Source organism: Balaenoptera ricei, chromosome 17, assembly GCF_028023285.1.
Source record: "Balaenoptera ricei isolate mBalRic1 chromosome 17, mBalRic1.hap2, whole genome shotgun sequence".
Taxonomy (NCBI): domain Eukaryota; kingdom Metazoa; phylum Chordata; class Mammalia; order Artiodactyla; family Balaenopteridae; genus Balaenoptera; species Balaenoptera ricei.
The window spans coordinates 19396520-19409775 of NC_082655.1; the positions used below are offsets into that span (position 1 = coordinate 19396520).

Below are 13256 nucleotides of genomic sequence, written 5' to 3' on the forward strand. Positions count from 1 at the left end.
AAAATGTTTTAATGAAAGAATGAATGAATGGATAAACATACGAATAAATAAATGAATGAAAGGTGTCATTGCCTTTCCACTTAAGAAACTAAAAAATAAGTATTTAAACTTGAGGTCTTAGGATCTCACTGATAATTATGCATGGGATTGATAATAAAAGAATGTGGACTTTTAAGAATTGAGCAGTATTGGGCTTCCCTGATGGCACAGTGGTTAAGGATCCGCCTGCCAATGCAGGGGACCCGGGTTCGAGCCCTGGTCCGGGAAGATCCCACATGCCGCGGAGAAGCTGAGCCCGTGTGCAACAACTACTGAGCCTGCGCTCTAGAGCCCGCAAGTCACAACTGCTGAAGCCTGCGTGCCTAGAGCCCGTGCTCCGCAGCAAGAGAAGCCACCACAGTGAGAAGCCCGCGCACCGCAATGAAGAGTAGCCACCGCAATGAAGAGTAGCCCCCGCTCGCTGCAACTAGAGAAAGCCCGCGCACAGCAACAAAGACCCAACGCAGCCATAAATCAATCAATCAATCAAAAAAAAAAAGAAAAAGAATTGAGCAGTATGGTCCTGGCTATGTGCACGTCTTTCCTTAGAGGCAGACAGTATGGGCAGACTTGGGTATAAGGGAAGCAGCACTGCCAGAGCAAAGCACAAACATAGGTACCTTGAAACAAGAGTATAACGTGGTCTTATAATTAAGTTGATGCCAGATGTGACGAAGGTACAATGAATGGATAGGTAGAATTCAGCCAGAGGAAGTGGGAAAACCAAATGGTTTGATAACTTTCATTTTCTTTAAGAAGGCAGAGAAGTACATGCTAATGCTTGTTTTGTTACCCTCTTTGGCCTTTGGCCAAAAATATCTGAAGAATTTTTATTATTAAAATAATAAAATTTATTATATGTTATTTATATTAAAAATACATAAAATGATGTATTATTATTTGACTTTTTGCTTAGGTCTGATGAATGGGTATTGAAGGGAATCTCAGGCTATATTTATGGTCTCTGGATGAAAAAAACTTTTGGTGTTAATGAATATCGCCATTGGATTAAAGAGGTAAAAGCAACTAGATCCATTATCCACTTAGAAGTCAATAAGACATGTTAGTGTTCTCCAGATTTTCAAGTCATGTGTCCTTTATTTTTTAGTAACTATAAAATACTTATTGTCATTTGAAAGTCCCTGAGTTTTTCCAGCAAAATGAGAATCATTTTACAGAGAAAGACTAGTGGTCTATTTTATCTGCTTTCCATTGTCAGTGTTGGCCTCCAAAGACTTTTTTGCTAAGAACGAGAATATTTAAGCTCCTTAAACATAAAGTTAGTTGTTAGATATATTCCAGCTCCTCATAGTAGTCATTTTTAATGTAATTTTGTGCTTTCTGAATTTGTTTAGGCTTAGAACCTAGATTCTGGAGTCAGTTTGCTTTTCATTTTGCTTCATACATTCACAAGCTTTATTTATGATTTTGCTTAATCTTTCCAAGCCTCTTTTGTATAAGGAGAGTAAGTAGTAGTAGTATCTACTACTAGTAGTAGTATCTTCTACTACTAGTAGTATCTACTGCTACTACTAGTATGGACAGGGATTGTGAGACGTTATACATGTAATGTGCATAGTGCCTAGGTCATAATAAGTACTTATTATATGTTGGCTAGTCCTTCAGTGTATTTATGTTCTCTGTCATTTTCACATCTTTTCCCATTATTTAAAGATTTGGCCAAAAAGAGAAAGTCAGTTGTATTTTGCCTAGCCCATTCTGTTCATATACATTTTAATCATATCATGTTTATCTTCTCACCTCTCAGGTGGAAAAATTTCAGCCTTTAATAGCCTCATTAAATAGACCCCCTCTATCCTCCTTCTTTTCTCATATACCTTCACCATCTAAACCTAAACTTAAGTAAGCCAAAAAGTAATTGCAAATGATTTCAAATATCGAGAACTATAAAAGATTCATGCATCTAGAACTGAAGAGTCCGTTTTTAATTTCAAAAACTTAGTGTTTCAGGCACTGTTACAAACATTTTATAAATAGTAACTATCTTAATCCTCCTAACTACTCTGTTATTATTTGCATTTTACAGATAAGGAAACTGAGACACAGAGAGGTTAAGTTATTTGGCTAAAGTTACACAGCTAGTGAGTAGTAGAGCCAGGATTCAAACCTGGCTTTTAACCACTTCATTATGATTTTTACTACTTCTCTGTACTGCTTGTATGTTACTTAAACTAGTCATGAATTTCCAGCACAGTTGTGTTGTCTTTTTTTCCACTTAAACTTTTATTTTTTCATTTTGATCTGTGTCATATTAAAGAAAACTAGAGAAGTTTTAAAATTATAGATCCTGACATAATTTTATCCCTATTTGTTTTTACTTGCTTAAATCTTCCACCAGAAGCAAAATACAGAGAAGGAAGAAATAAACTTGGAGAACAGGTCAGAGAGGTTGAGGAGAGCCATTAGGAAAAGTTGCCAGGCTACTGGCCAGCCCTAAAGTCACAAAGTAGAGAGGGCTTTTTGGCTCTATCATTCAGCCAGTTGTGTAGTCTGCTTTGTTTATAACATAAACTACCCTTCAAATACATTTCATTTATTTTCAGAAATTTACATTCTGATTCCAGCAAATTGGAAACCACAGTTGAATTCTAAAATTTGATATGTAAAATAATTTTCACTGACCCCTATTTTTATATCTTTTTAAGGAGCTGGACAAAATAGTGGCGTATGAACTAAAAACTGGTGGAGTTTTATTACATCCCATATTTGGTGGAGGAAAAGAGAAGGATAAGTATGTTTATTGTTCAGAGACACTACAAACCTTGTTTTGTGGGATTAGTCTTTTAGGATCACTTGTATGTGTATCGAGGCCCACACAGGCCAAAGAAGTGGTAATAATGGTCTGTAATAATACTGAGCCCACAGACATTGGTAGTATTCTAATTACTCCTTTCATTACTATTGCATGTGATGACTGTAAATGGATTTAAACATTAAAAAAAGACTAAAAATAATAAAGCTTTTTTCTTTTTCATGTTAATTTCCTAATGCTTATATATCGTACTATTCTCGTAAATGTTTAAAAATAATAGAAAAGGCTAAGTAGATGATTTCAGCATCAACACATCCCACCTATACCTGTTTATCTGAATGGTCAGCTACCTAGACACTTATTTACTCTTTCCTTTTTTCCCTCTTTCCTTTTATTTCCCTCTTTCTCACTTTCCTTCTTTTCTTTCCCTTTCTATTTTTTAGCAAGTCACTGAGACAACCACTTACAACAACATAATGGCACTAGCAGGGATTCTTATTTGTTCTAGGGTCCGTGAATTCCCTAAGGGAATATGGATTGAATTGGATGGGAAAGTTTTTCTGTATTTTTTACTCACCATTAACTGAAATTTTATGTTTCCTTTAATTATGACTGTAGGTAACAGACAGTGCTTTGACTTTGTCAACAGTAGAAATCATGGATGTTTTCTTGTCACATTTTAATTGTTAGCAAGTATCTTGAAATTTTTTTTTTTTTTAATTTTAATTTATTTATTTTTTTGACTGTGTTGGGTCTTTGTTTCTGTGCAAGGGCTTTCTCTGGTTGTGGCAAGCGGGGGCCACTCTTCATCGCGGTGCGCGGGCCTCTCACTATCGCGGCCTCTCTTGTTGCGGAGCACAGGCTCCAGACGCGCAGACTCAGTAATTGTGGCGCACGGACCCAGTTGCTCCACGGCATGTGGGATCTTCCCAGACCAGGGCTCGAACCCGTGTCCCCTGCATTGGCAGGCAGATTCTCAACCACTGCGCCACCAGGGAAGCCCTTGAAATATTCTTTGCACTCATTACCTTAAAGTTACTACAGTAGACCACTGCTAGATCTTGTTATTTAATGCATTAATATACTAGCACATATGTTGGTAATGTCATAGTTTTAAAAAATATTTTGATAACTGTATTTCATTATAATTGGTTTCCTTTGTAAACCTGTGTATTTTATTGTGCACATTTAAAAGCAGTTTTTTCTGTGGTCCGTAGGATTAACCAGACTACCCAGGTGTCTAAAAGTACAACAAAGGTTAAGAAACTGCAAGTTGTATAATCAGTAGTCTTCTTTGGTGGAAGCATGGTCACTGAGACAAGATTAAGTCAGTGGGAAGGCATAGGAATTTGGAGTTAGACAGACTTGGATTTTTGTAGTTACTGATTTTTGTGAGCCTAGAAAATTGTATAACCTTTGTGAGTGTGTGTGTTTTAATGTGTAAAACAACAATGATGATCCATCTTAACCATGTTGGTTGCCAGGGTTACTTGAGATAAAGCTTTATACATAGTATGCACTCATTAAAATGGTAGTTCCTTTCACTTTCTTCTCTTGACTGTCTGCTATATGGCAGTTTCCCAGCATATAGTTAGAGCATTCCCATTGTGTGTAAATAATTATTTACACTAAATGCTTTTACCTTTGTTCTGTCCATTTATTTAGTTCCTTTTGTATGTTTGATTTTCAAAATTTATGTATAAAAGCAACACATGAATGCATGCTCTTTGAAGAGATTCAAAACAAGACAGTTCAGAAGCATGTGGAGTAAAAAGTAAAGGATCTTGGGCTTCCCTGGTGGCGCAGTGGTTGAGAATCTACCTGCCAATGCAGGGGACACGGGTTCGAGCCCTGGTCTGGGAAGATTCCACATGCCACGGAGCAACTGGGCCCGTGAGCCACAATTACTGAGCCTGCGCGTCTGGAGCCTGTGCTCTGCAACAAGAGAGGCCGCGACAGTGAGAGGCCCGCGCACCGCGATGAAGAGTGGTCCCCGCTTGCCGCAACTAGAGAAAGCCCTTGCACAGAAACGAAGACCCAACACAGCCATAAATGAATAAATAAATAAATAAAAGAACGTGAATTTCTTAAAAAAAAAAGTAAAAGATCTTTTTTAGCCCTCTTACCACTTCTCACTCCCATCACTTCCTCTCCTTGGAGATAACCATGATTATAAATTTGGTATATTGTCTTCCAGACCTCTTGTTTTTTTCTGGTCTTTATTTATGTGTATATGGCAGTTACAAAGTATAATTTAGTCATGCGTGTTACTGTGTACTTCTCTTTTTTTAAAAAATTAACCGTATCTGTATTTTGGCAAGCATTCCATGTGACTGTATGTGAATTTCCTTTGTTCTATTTATGTGCTATATAGTATTCCATTATACCTTGGAATTTATTTAACCTTTTTCATATTGCTGTCCATAAGCCCAGAAGTAATGAGTATAAAAGTAATTTTTCAAATATCAAATTACAAAATTTTATATTTCAGTATGCCATGCTTTTTAAGGAGTGTAATGACTATTCTTACACATTGATTGTGAGAGTGTAATTTGGTACACTGATTTTGAAGGGTAATTTGTTAGTACCAATCAGAATTTTAAAATGGGTAATTTTTAGATTCAGTAATTCAACTTCTGAGTATGTTATCAGAAATAACATATATACATATATGTTATCATATCAGAAATAACATATATAACATATAGAAATTATTCTTCTAGATATTTGCCATACAGAAATACCTGCACATGTATGAAAAGATAATCACTGTAGCATTATTTGAAATAATAAAAAAGTGTAAACACCTTAAATGTTCATGTATGTTGTAAATATTTTCTACAGACTGTACCTATCTTTTAATTTACTGATGATCTCTCATGTGAGAATTTTTAATTTTTACATAGTCTGGTCTTTATGTCCTCTGGATTTTATATTTTTCCTTGTGAAGATTTTTTCCCACCCCAAAATTATGAAAAGAAATTTTTTTCCTTTATTTTCTTCTAGCACTTTTATAATTGTTTTTGTTTAAGATATGTAATCCATCTTGAATGTTTTTTGTGTATGCTTTAACTTGGGGATATTGATTGGAATTGCATTGATTGTATGGATGAATTTGGAAAGCACTGAAATATTTACACTATTGTGTCTTCCTGCCAGGAGGTTGGCATGTGTTTCTGTTCATTCCAATTTTCCTTTATGTCTAGTTAAGTTATTTTTAGATGTTTCCTAGTCTTCGGTTGCTCTCATACTAAGGAAATTGCTACGGTATTCCCATGAGGTTTTTGATTTATTGTCTTGATGTAGCTATGAAATTTATTGTTTATTTAATTCAAATTTGTTATATTAAACAAATCTGTTTATTTTTTTAGTCCAGCATCCCATCTACACTTTTCCATAAAGCATCCACATACGCTGTCCTGGGAATACTACACTATGTTTCAGTGTAAAGCTCACCTTGTGATGAGATTGATTGAAAATAGGATCAGTATGGAATTTATGTTACAAGTAAGTATTAAAGAACTTAACAATTGTAAAGAAAGATCTGTTCTACATGTATATAATCTGAATACTATTCTGTAGAATAGGAGTCAGGGCATCTAATTAGCTGTTTGCCCAGCAAGTAACCTGTTCTTTTTGTTGTGTTTCCTCAGATGTAGAGTGGGTACGAATACTTGACCCACTTAATGCAGGATTTTTATGAAGATAAAACTAAAATGTGAGGTTAAAAGTAAAACCTGTTTATGCTACGATTTTGTGTTTGGCATTATTTAGAATATTAAGGATGAAGTGCCATTTACAAATATTTTCAATAGAAAAAAGCAAATTTATCTAAAAGATGGTTATTTTTGCTATCGCTAAATTCTGCCATATGTTTTAAGCAAGTTTGGGTGGAAATAGTTGATATGTACTAGTTGAGGTAATAGAAGCCAGTTGTATTATAAATGCTCAGCTATTCTTTTTCCATTGATAATATTCTTAGAGGTAAGTGGAAAATAACTTTTTAGTAATCTTTTTTTAAATTTGCCTTAAAGTTAAGTTTCTTGAATCCTTCTGTCCTCTATCTTGCCTTTAAAGAACAGAAATATTAAATGAGATGTGGTCTGTAAAGAGCCGGTTCACTTCTTAGAGTGGGATAAATGCAAATGAGTGTTCTCAAAGAATGTATAGTTCCTATGTAAAGCTCGTAGCACAATATGTTATAGGTGTTGTATATTATTATAGCTCTTAAAAACACAGTATTCATTGTCTGGCCAGGATGTCATTAAAATTCAATTATATTTAGAGGAAGAATGATTTTATAGTCTGGCTGTTTAAATCTTTTCATGCTTCCATTGCTAATAGTCTTTAACTAAAACAATCAATGAAGTAAGATGTGAAATTGTTTTCTGTAATTGTCTATAATAAAGTTATAATGCAAAGTGGGAATAGTACAGAATTGCAAGCAATGTATATTATCTTATACAAACTAAATGATACTTTGATTCTTGCAGGTTTTCAATAAACTGCTAAGTTTGGCTAGTACTGCTTCATCTCAGAAGTTCCAGTCACATATGTGGAGTCAGATGTTGGTTTCCACATCTGGATTTTTGAAATCCATCTCGAATGTCTCTGGCAAAGACATCCAGCCTTTAATAAAGCAGTGGGTGTATCCTTTTCAATAGCAGTTCAGCAAAGGAGGGAAGGTTAAGTGCATAAGGGGAAGGAGGAAGAAAAGGGCTTTGCGGGATGAAAGGAGGTAAATAATAGTAGAAATAACCAGGAATAGTAGAAATAACCAGTAAATCATTTCCTCTGAGGTGCCTACTAATTATTGAGACACACATACATACACATCTGTATCTGTAAAATTTGGCATATTTTAAAGTACCTTTTAGTGTGTGAGTATAGCAATAGGCTTGATGGTGAGGGAGGTAAATAATCCACCAGACAGGCCTGTAGGATTACTTGTAAGATGCAGTGGTCTGGTGACTTTTAGATGTGGTTAGAGGTTGGCACAATTTGGTGGTATCTTGGAACTTTTCAATTGTTACATTTTTTTCATTTCAAAGCACTATATTAATAACCCAGTAGAGTAGTTTTGCTTCTTTCAAAAAAACGAATTTCTTAATGTTTCAGAATTTCTTTTTAAATCTGGGGAAACATTTTTCACAAGAATTTTGAATACTTTGCCACCTGGTTTACAGTGGAGTATGCTCTTAAGCTTTGAACGGGGGGAATGCATTTGAAAATTATTACTACCCTGATGAATAATTTATTTTGTTTAGTACGTATTTATTTTAGTATGCAAAAATTCCTTTATAATTCTTCAGAGACCAGAGCGGAGTGGTAAAATTTTATGGAAGTTTTGCCTTTAATAGAAAACGAAATGTCTTGGAATTGGAAATAAAACAAGATTATACATCTCCTGGAACTCAGAAATATGTGGTAAGTTTTTTTTCCAAAATGGCCTTCTGCACTGCTTTCTCGCCAGTTTAAATAAAGGAAGGGTTTATGGGTGGGGAGCTGGTTGGAAGTTTCATAATGAGATTTTGTTTGCAAAGAATGAAATTGAGAAAACACCAAGAGTCAGGGAAGGGAGAAGAGGGCTGCTGATAGAGATCTTGGAGGAAACAAATTCTCCCTATTATCCCCACCTCTGGTACCAGCTGCCTTTCTGTGTCTCCACATGGAGGTCTTGTATATTGTTATTTTATATCTTGATATGTTTACCTATACACATAAGAACACACATTGGTTTTTATTCTAGTACTATCTTTGAACAGTATGTTTCTTTTTAAAGGGACCACTTAAAGTGACAGTGCAGGAGTTAGATGGATCCTTCAATCATACATTGCAAATTGAAGAAAACAGTCTTAAACATGATATACCCTGCCATTCCAAAAGCAGAAGGTAGGCATTGGATCATAACTATAAACTGCAGTCTCACAGATTAAAATGCCAAAATAAAAACCCTAATGTATACCTAATTTTTAAGTAGAGAACATGTTATCTAGTATTGTTTTTCCCCCTTTTACTTCAAGTTAGTATTACCAAACATTCTTTTTTTTTTTTTTTTTTTTAATTTATTTATTTTTGGCTGTGTTGGGTCTTTGTTGCTGTGCACGGGCTTCTCATTGCGGTGGCTTCTTTTGTTGCGGAGCATGGACTCTAGGTGCGCAGGCTTCATTAGTTGTAGCACACGGGCTCAGTAGTTGTGGCTTGTGGGCTCTAGAGCACAGGCTCAGTAGTTGTGGCTCATGGGCTTAGTTGCTCCGCGGCATGTGGGATCTTCCCGGACCAGGGCTCAAACCCGTGTCCCCTGCATTGGCAGGTGGATTCTCAACCACTGCGCCACCAGGGAAGTCCCCAAACATTCTTTATATGCTTTCTGTTCTTGACAACATTTGTATTCTTAGAATTAAATAATTAATTTTAAAATTTAGGTTTGAGAATCCTTATTTTGTAGGGACAGGGGGAGGTGGAATGGAAGTTTGAGTTTTTGGAGCCAGGAAAAATTCAAGACAAATTGCTTAGGCTCATTCTTATTAGTCTCATTTGATTAATATCTACAGAAAATATTGGGGAAATGATCATTGACTATAAGGAAAGTAGCTGAATACATATGTCACGAAAAGCCCCTGCATCTTCTTTATTACGTCTCCTTTACTCTCCCTTTTCTCTGTATCACCATGCCCTGAAAGAACATTCTTGGTGTCTTTCAAAGGCACATTACCAGTTTACTTAAAAAATGTCCAGTGGTTCATCTTTTAATATATTTTTTCTTTACCACTTTTTTTGTTTTTTAATTCAGCTATTAGCATATGCTCTGAACAGTGAAAGGAATGTGTAGTAATATCAAAATTTCAGGGACAGAAGTCTTATACATATGACTACACTTAGGTTGTCTCAGACAGACAAGAATGTCAGTTCATTTTGAAGGCGTTTAGAGAACTTGATTCTGAAATCTCTGTAATCATTCTCTGTGAAAATTCTTTCTTAGTTCAAAGTGAAATTCTTCTTTTTGTCCTGTCCACCTTTGAAATCGAGAACACCTGATAGCTACCCTTTTCATAACATTTCCTTTGTTTTGCTTTCTCTGTAGTAATAGCACGTCATTTATGTATCCTTTGGTGTGAGGAACATAAGAAGACTGTGCTCTCTTTTCCTATTTTGTCCTCATGTGACCATGCATTTAGTGTAGTGTCCAGTAGATTTTATGATTCAGGAGTAATTTGCATGGAAGCAGTTGCTTTTGTTTTGGCTTATCTTAAATCTTGTGCCTATTACTTAATTATACACATTAATTACTACTGTTAAGATGTTTTGTAGTTTACACTTGCTTTATTTCATATAGGACAGCACCTTGCATGTACAGAACATGTTCAGAATTATTCATGTCTCATTTCAGGCCTGGTTATTTTTTCGTTTTTTTATAAAGGATTTCTTTATTTGGTAGATCTCTTATCTTTCTGTATAAAACTTCCAGGTACCAGTTCTTGGGAATATATATATGTTTTAAGTTAACATTTAATTGTATATTTCTGATTTTTGTTAAACTTTGATGAGGAAGACATTTTAATATCATTTACTTCATTCCCTTCAGTTTCAAAATAGACAGGTTTTGTGGTGTTTAAATTCCATTTTCTATCTCTTCCTCCTTAGGATATCTTTCAACACTGTGAAATTCTTAATTTGAACTTCAGCTGTTCTTTATCTGTTTTCAGAATTGGAAATGTCACAATTTTCAGACTTACTTTTCCTTAAATGTAGGAATAAGAAGAAAAAAATTCCACTGATGAATGGAGAAGAAGTTGACATGGATCTTTCTGCAATGGAGTAAGTTAGTTACTTAAGTTTAAGGATATAACATTTTCTGCATTCTCATTTGTCTTGTAATATATTTACATCTAAAAGTATGTAAATGTCCTGAAATTAGTGCTTTTAACACTTTTAGAAGGCAATAAAAACCTTATGTTGAAAACAAATTTTAACATAAAATTATAATTATTCAAAGAGAAAAGTAAATCTAGCCTGGCCCAGGTGAAATTCAGAGGAAGTAGCCTTGCATTAGCTTTCTTGCTTCCCTGGTGGCCTCTAGAGCAGTGCTTCTCAAACTGAAGTGCATGTAAGTCACTTGGGGAATCTTCTTAAAATTCAGTTTCTGACCCAGCTCTTCACTAGTGGGTCGTGATAGTTTGCATTTCCAGTGAGTTCTCAGATGTTATTGGTTTTCTTTGTCTTTGGACAAAGCCCCAGGGCACTTTGAGACTTGCTATGTTTGCGAAAAACAATTTAAATCTCATTGTAAAAATTTTGTGGTAATATTTATTGATTGACAGGCATTTTATTTTTAAATATAATGTAGCTCAGAGTTTATTTCGCCCATCCATATTGTGCCTGTGTATTTTTTATAAAACATCTGTAATTATTTACTAACTTGGTTACCAAATATCACTTCTATTTATTACACAGTTTATATAATCTTTCCATATTAAGTCCTTGCCTGTAGTAAGTACCCAGTAGTATTTGTTGAATTGAGTTTATATTTCAGGTGGTGTTCTTTGATAAGAGCGTTAGACTAGATTTTTAGGATGGTTGCTTTTTTCTTTTTTGGCCACGCTCCAGGCAGCATGAGGAATCTTAGTTCCCCAACCAGGGATCGAACCCGAGCCCTGTGCAGTGGAAGTGTGGATTCTTAACCACTGGACCGCCAGGGAAGTCTCTAGGCTAGATTTTTAAAACTGTTCTTGTTACTTTGAGAGGTACATGAGGATAAATTTATGCTATACCTCTGAACTATGATTTCAGAACTTTCTGTTTGATAAAAATGATCATGAGTCTAGCATTTTTTTAAAAAAAAGTCAGCTAAACAAATTAATTTAATAAATTAATAAGAAATAAGCTTATCTGGGACTTCCCTGGTGGTCCAGTGGCTAAGACTCTGCACTTCCAATGCAGGGGGCCTGGGTTCGATCCCTGGTCAGGGAACTAGATCCCACGTGCCACAACTAAGAGTTCGCACGCTGCAACTAAGAGTTTGCATGCTGCAAGTAAAGATCCCGCATGCCACAACGAAGATCCCGTGTGCCACAACTAAGACCGGACGCAGCCAAATAAATAAATTAGTTAATTAAGAAAAAAAAGAAATAAGTTTATTTTAGTTACAGATTGATGTCTCATAAAGAGTGGCATTTATAGCCATTGGCAAGTATTAGACTTTAGGAAGTAAAATTAAGAAATTTGGTCCGATTTCCCCTTTCACATCATACAATCACTAATCAAAATCCCCAAATTAATATTTTCAGATGGATTTTTTTGTTTCAACAAGATCAATATAGGGGTTCCCTGGTAGCGCAGTGGTTAAGAATCCGCCTGCCAATGCAGGGACACGGGTTCAAGCCCTGGTCTGGGAAGATCCCACATGCCGCGGAGCAACTAAGCCCGTGCGCCACAACTACTGAGCCTGTGCTCTAGAGCCCGTGAGCCACAAGTACTGAAGCCTGCATGCCACAACTACTGAAGCCTGCGTGCCACAACTACTGAAGCCCGCGCTAGAGCCCGCGCTGTGCAACAAGAGAAGCCACTGCGATGAGAGAAGCCCACATACTGCAACGAAGAGTAACTCCCGCTCGCTGCAACTAGAGAAAGCCCGCGTGCAGCACCGAAGACCCAACACAGCCAAAAATAAATAAATAAATAAATAAATTTATTAAAAAAAGATCCATATAGATTAGACATTGTAAGAAACTTGAAATTCATATTAAACATAATGAGAAAATTGTCAAAGTGATTTTTAAAAACGAACGCAGTAAAACTGCATGGAGAAGGGAATCTGGTTAATAAATGCTGTGTTTTTATAAATATATGAAATTGAAAAAATAAATAAAAAAGAAAATTATATTTTCTTTCAGTGCTGATTCTCCTTTGCTGTGGATAAGGATAGACCCAGACATGTCGGTATTGAGGAAAGTAGAATTTGAGCAAGCGGATTTTATGTGGCAGTATCAGCTCCGCTATGAGAGGGATGTTGTGGCACAGCAAGAGTCCATTTTGGCCTTGGAAAAGTTCCCCACTCCAGCATCTCGGCTTGCCCTTACTGACATATTAGAACAGGAGCAGTGTTTCTACCGTGTGAGAATGTCAGCTTGCTTCTGCCTTGCAAAGGTGAGATTATGTACAGTAGAAAGAAAACAAGATGGCTGATGCATATTTAAAAAAAAAAATCTCTGAAGGTGAATTAAAATTCACTGTAGTCTTTAATTTTACTTGGTGGTTGGTCTCTTGAAAGCTTTTGCCAAATGCTTTTAACAAGGCTGATTTGAAGAAACACGTTTTGACCTGAAAATAAATAATGCACTAAAATTTTATAATTGTCAAACTGAAATTGAGAGTTTAAAACCAAAGAGAATTTTCCCATTTTATTGAATTGCCAACCAAAGAATTGTTAAAGCAAAGAATGTAA

General features: G+C 35.7%; 1 protein-coding gene and 1 non-coding gene across 9 annotated transcripts in view; both read left to right on the forward strand.

Moving 5' to 3' along the window:
* Positions 1-13256, forward strand: part of TAF2 (TATA-box binding protein associated factor 2) — an 82786-nt gene that overhangs the window by 24545 nt on the left and 44985 nt on the right. For 7 of the 8 annotated variants that reach the window (XM_059901688.1, XM_059901689.1, XM_059901691.1 and 4 more), the window contains 8 exons: positions 956-1055; positions 2706-2791; positions 6184-6319; positions 7306-7460; positions 8125-8239; positions 8595-8704; positions 10565-10630; positions 12706-12958. In XM_059901688.1, coding sequence (XP_059757671.1) covers positions 956-1055; positions 2706-2791; positions 6184-6319; positions 7306-7460; positions 8125-8239; positions 8595-8704; positions 10565-10630; positions 12706-12958 — 1021 coding nt within the window. The remainder of the gene's footprint in view (positions 1-955; positions 1056-2705; positions 2792-6183; positions 6320-7305; positions 7461-8124; positions 8240-8594; positions 8705-10564; positions 10631-12705; positions 12959-13256) is intronic. The other variant, XM_059901694.1, reaches the window with a different exon arrangement.
* Positions 11710-11782, forward strand: TRNAG-UCC (transfer RNA glycine (anticodon UCC)). Its single transcript has one exon. It is a non-coding gene; the product is annotated as a tRNA-Gly (tRNA).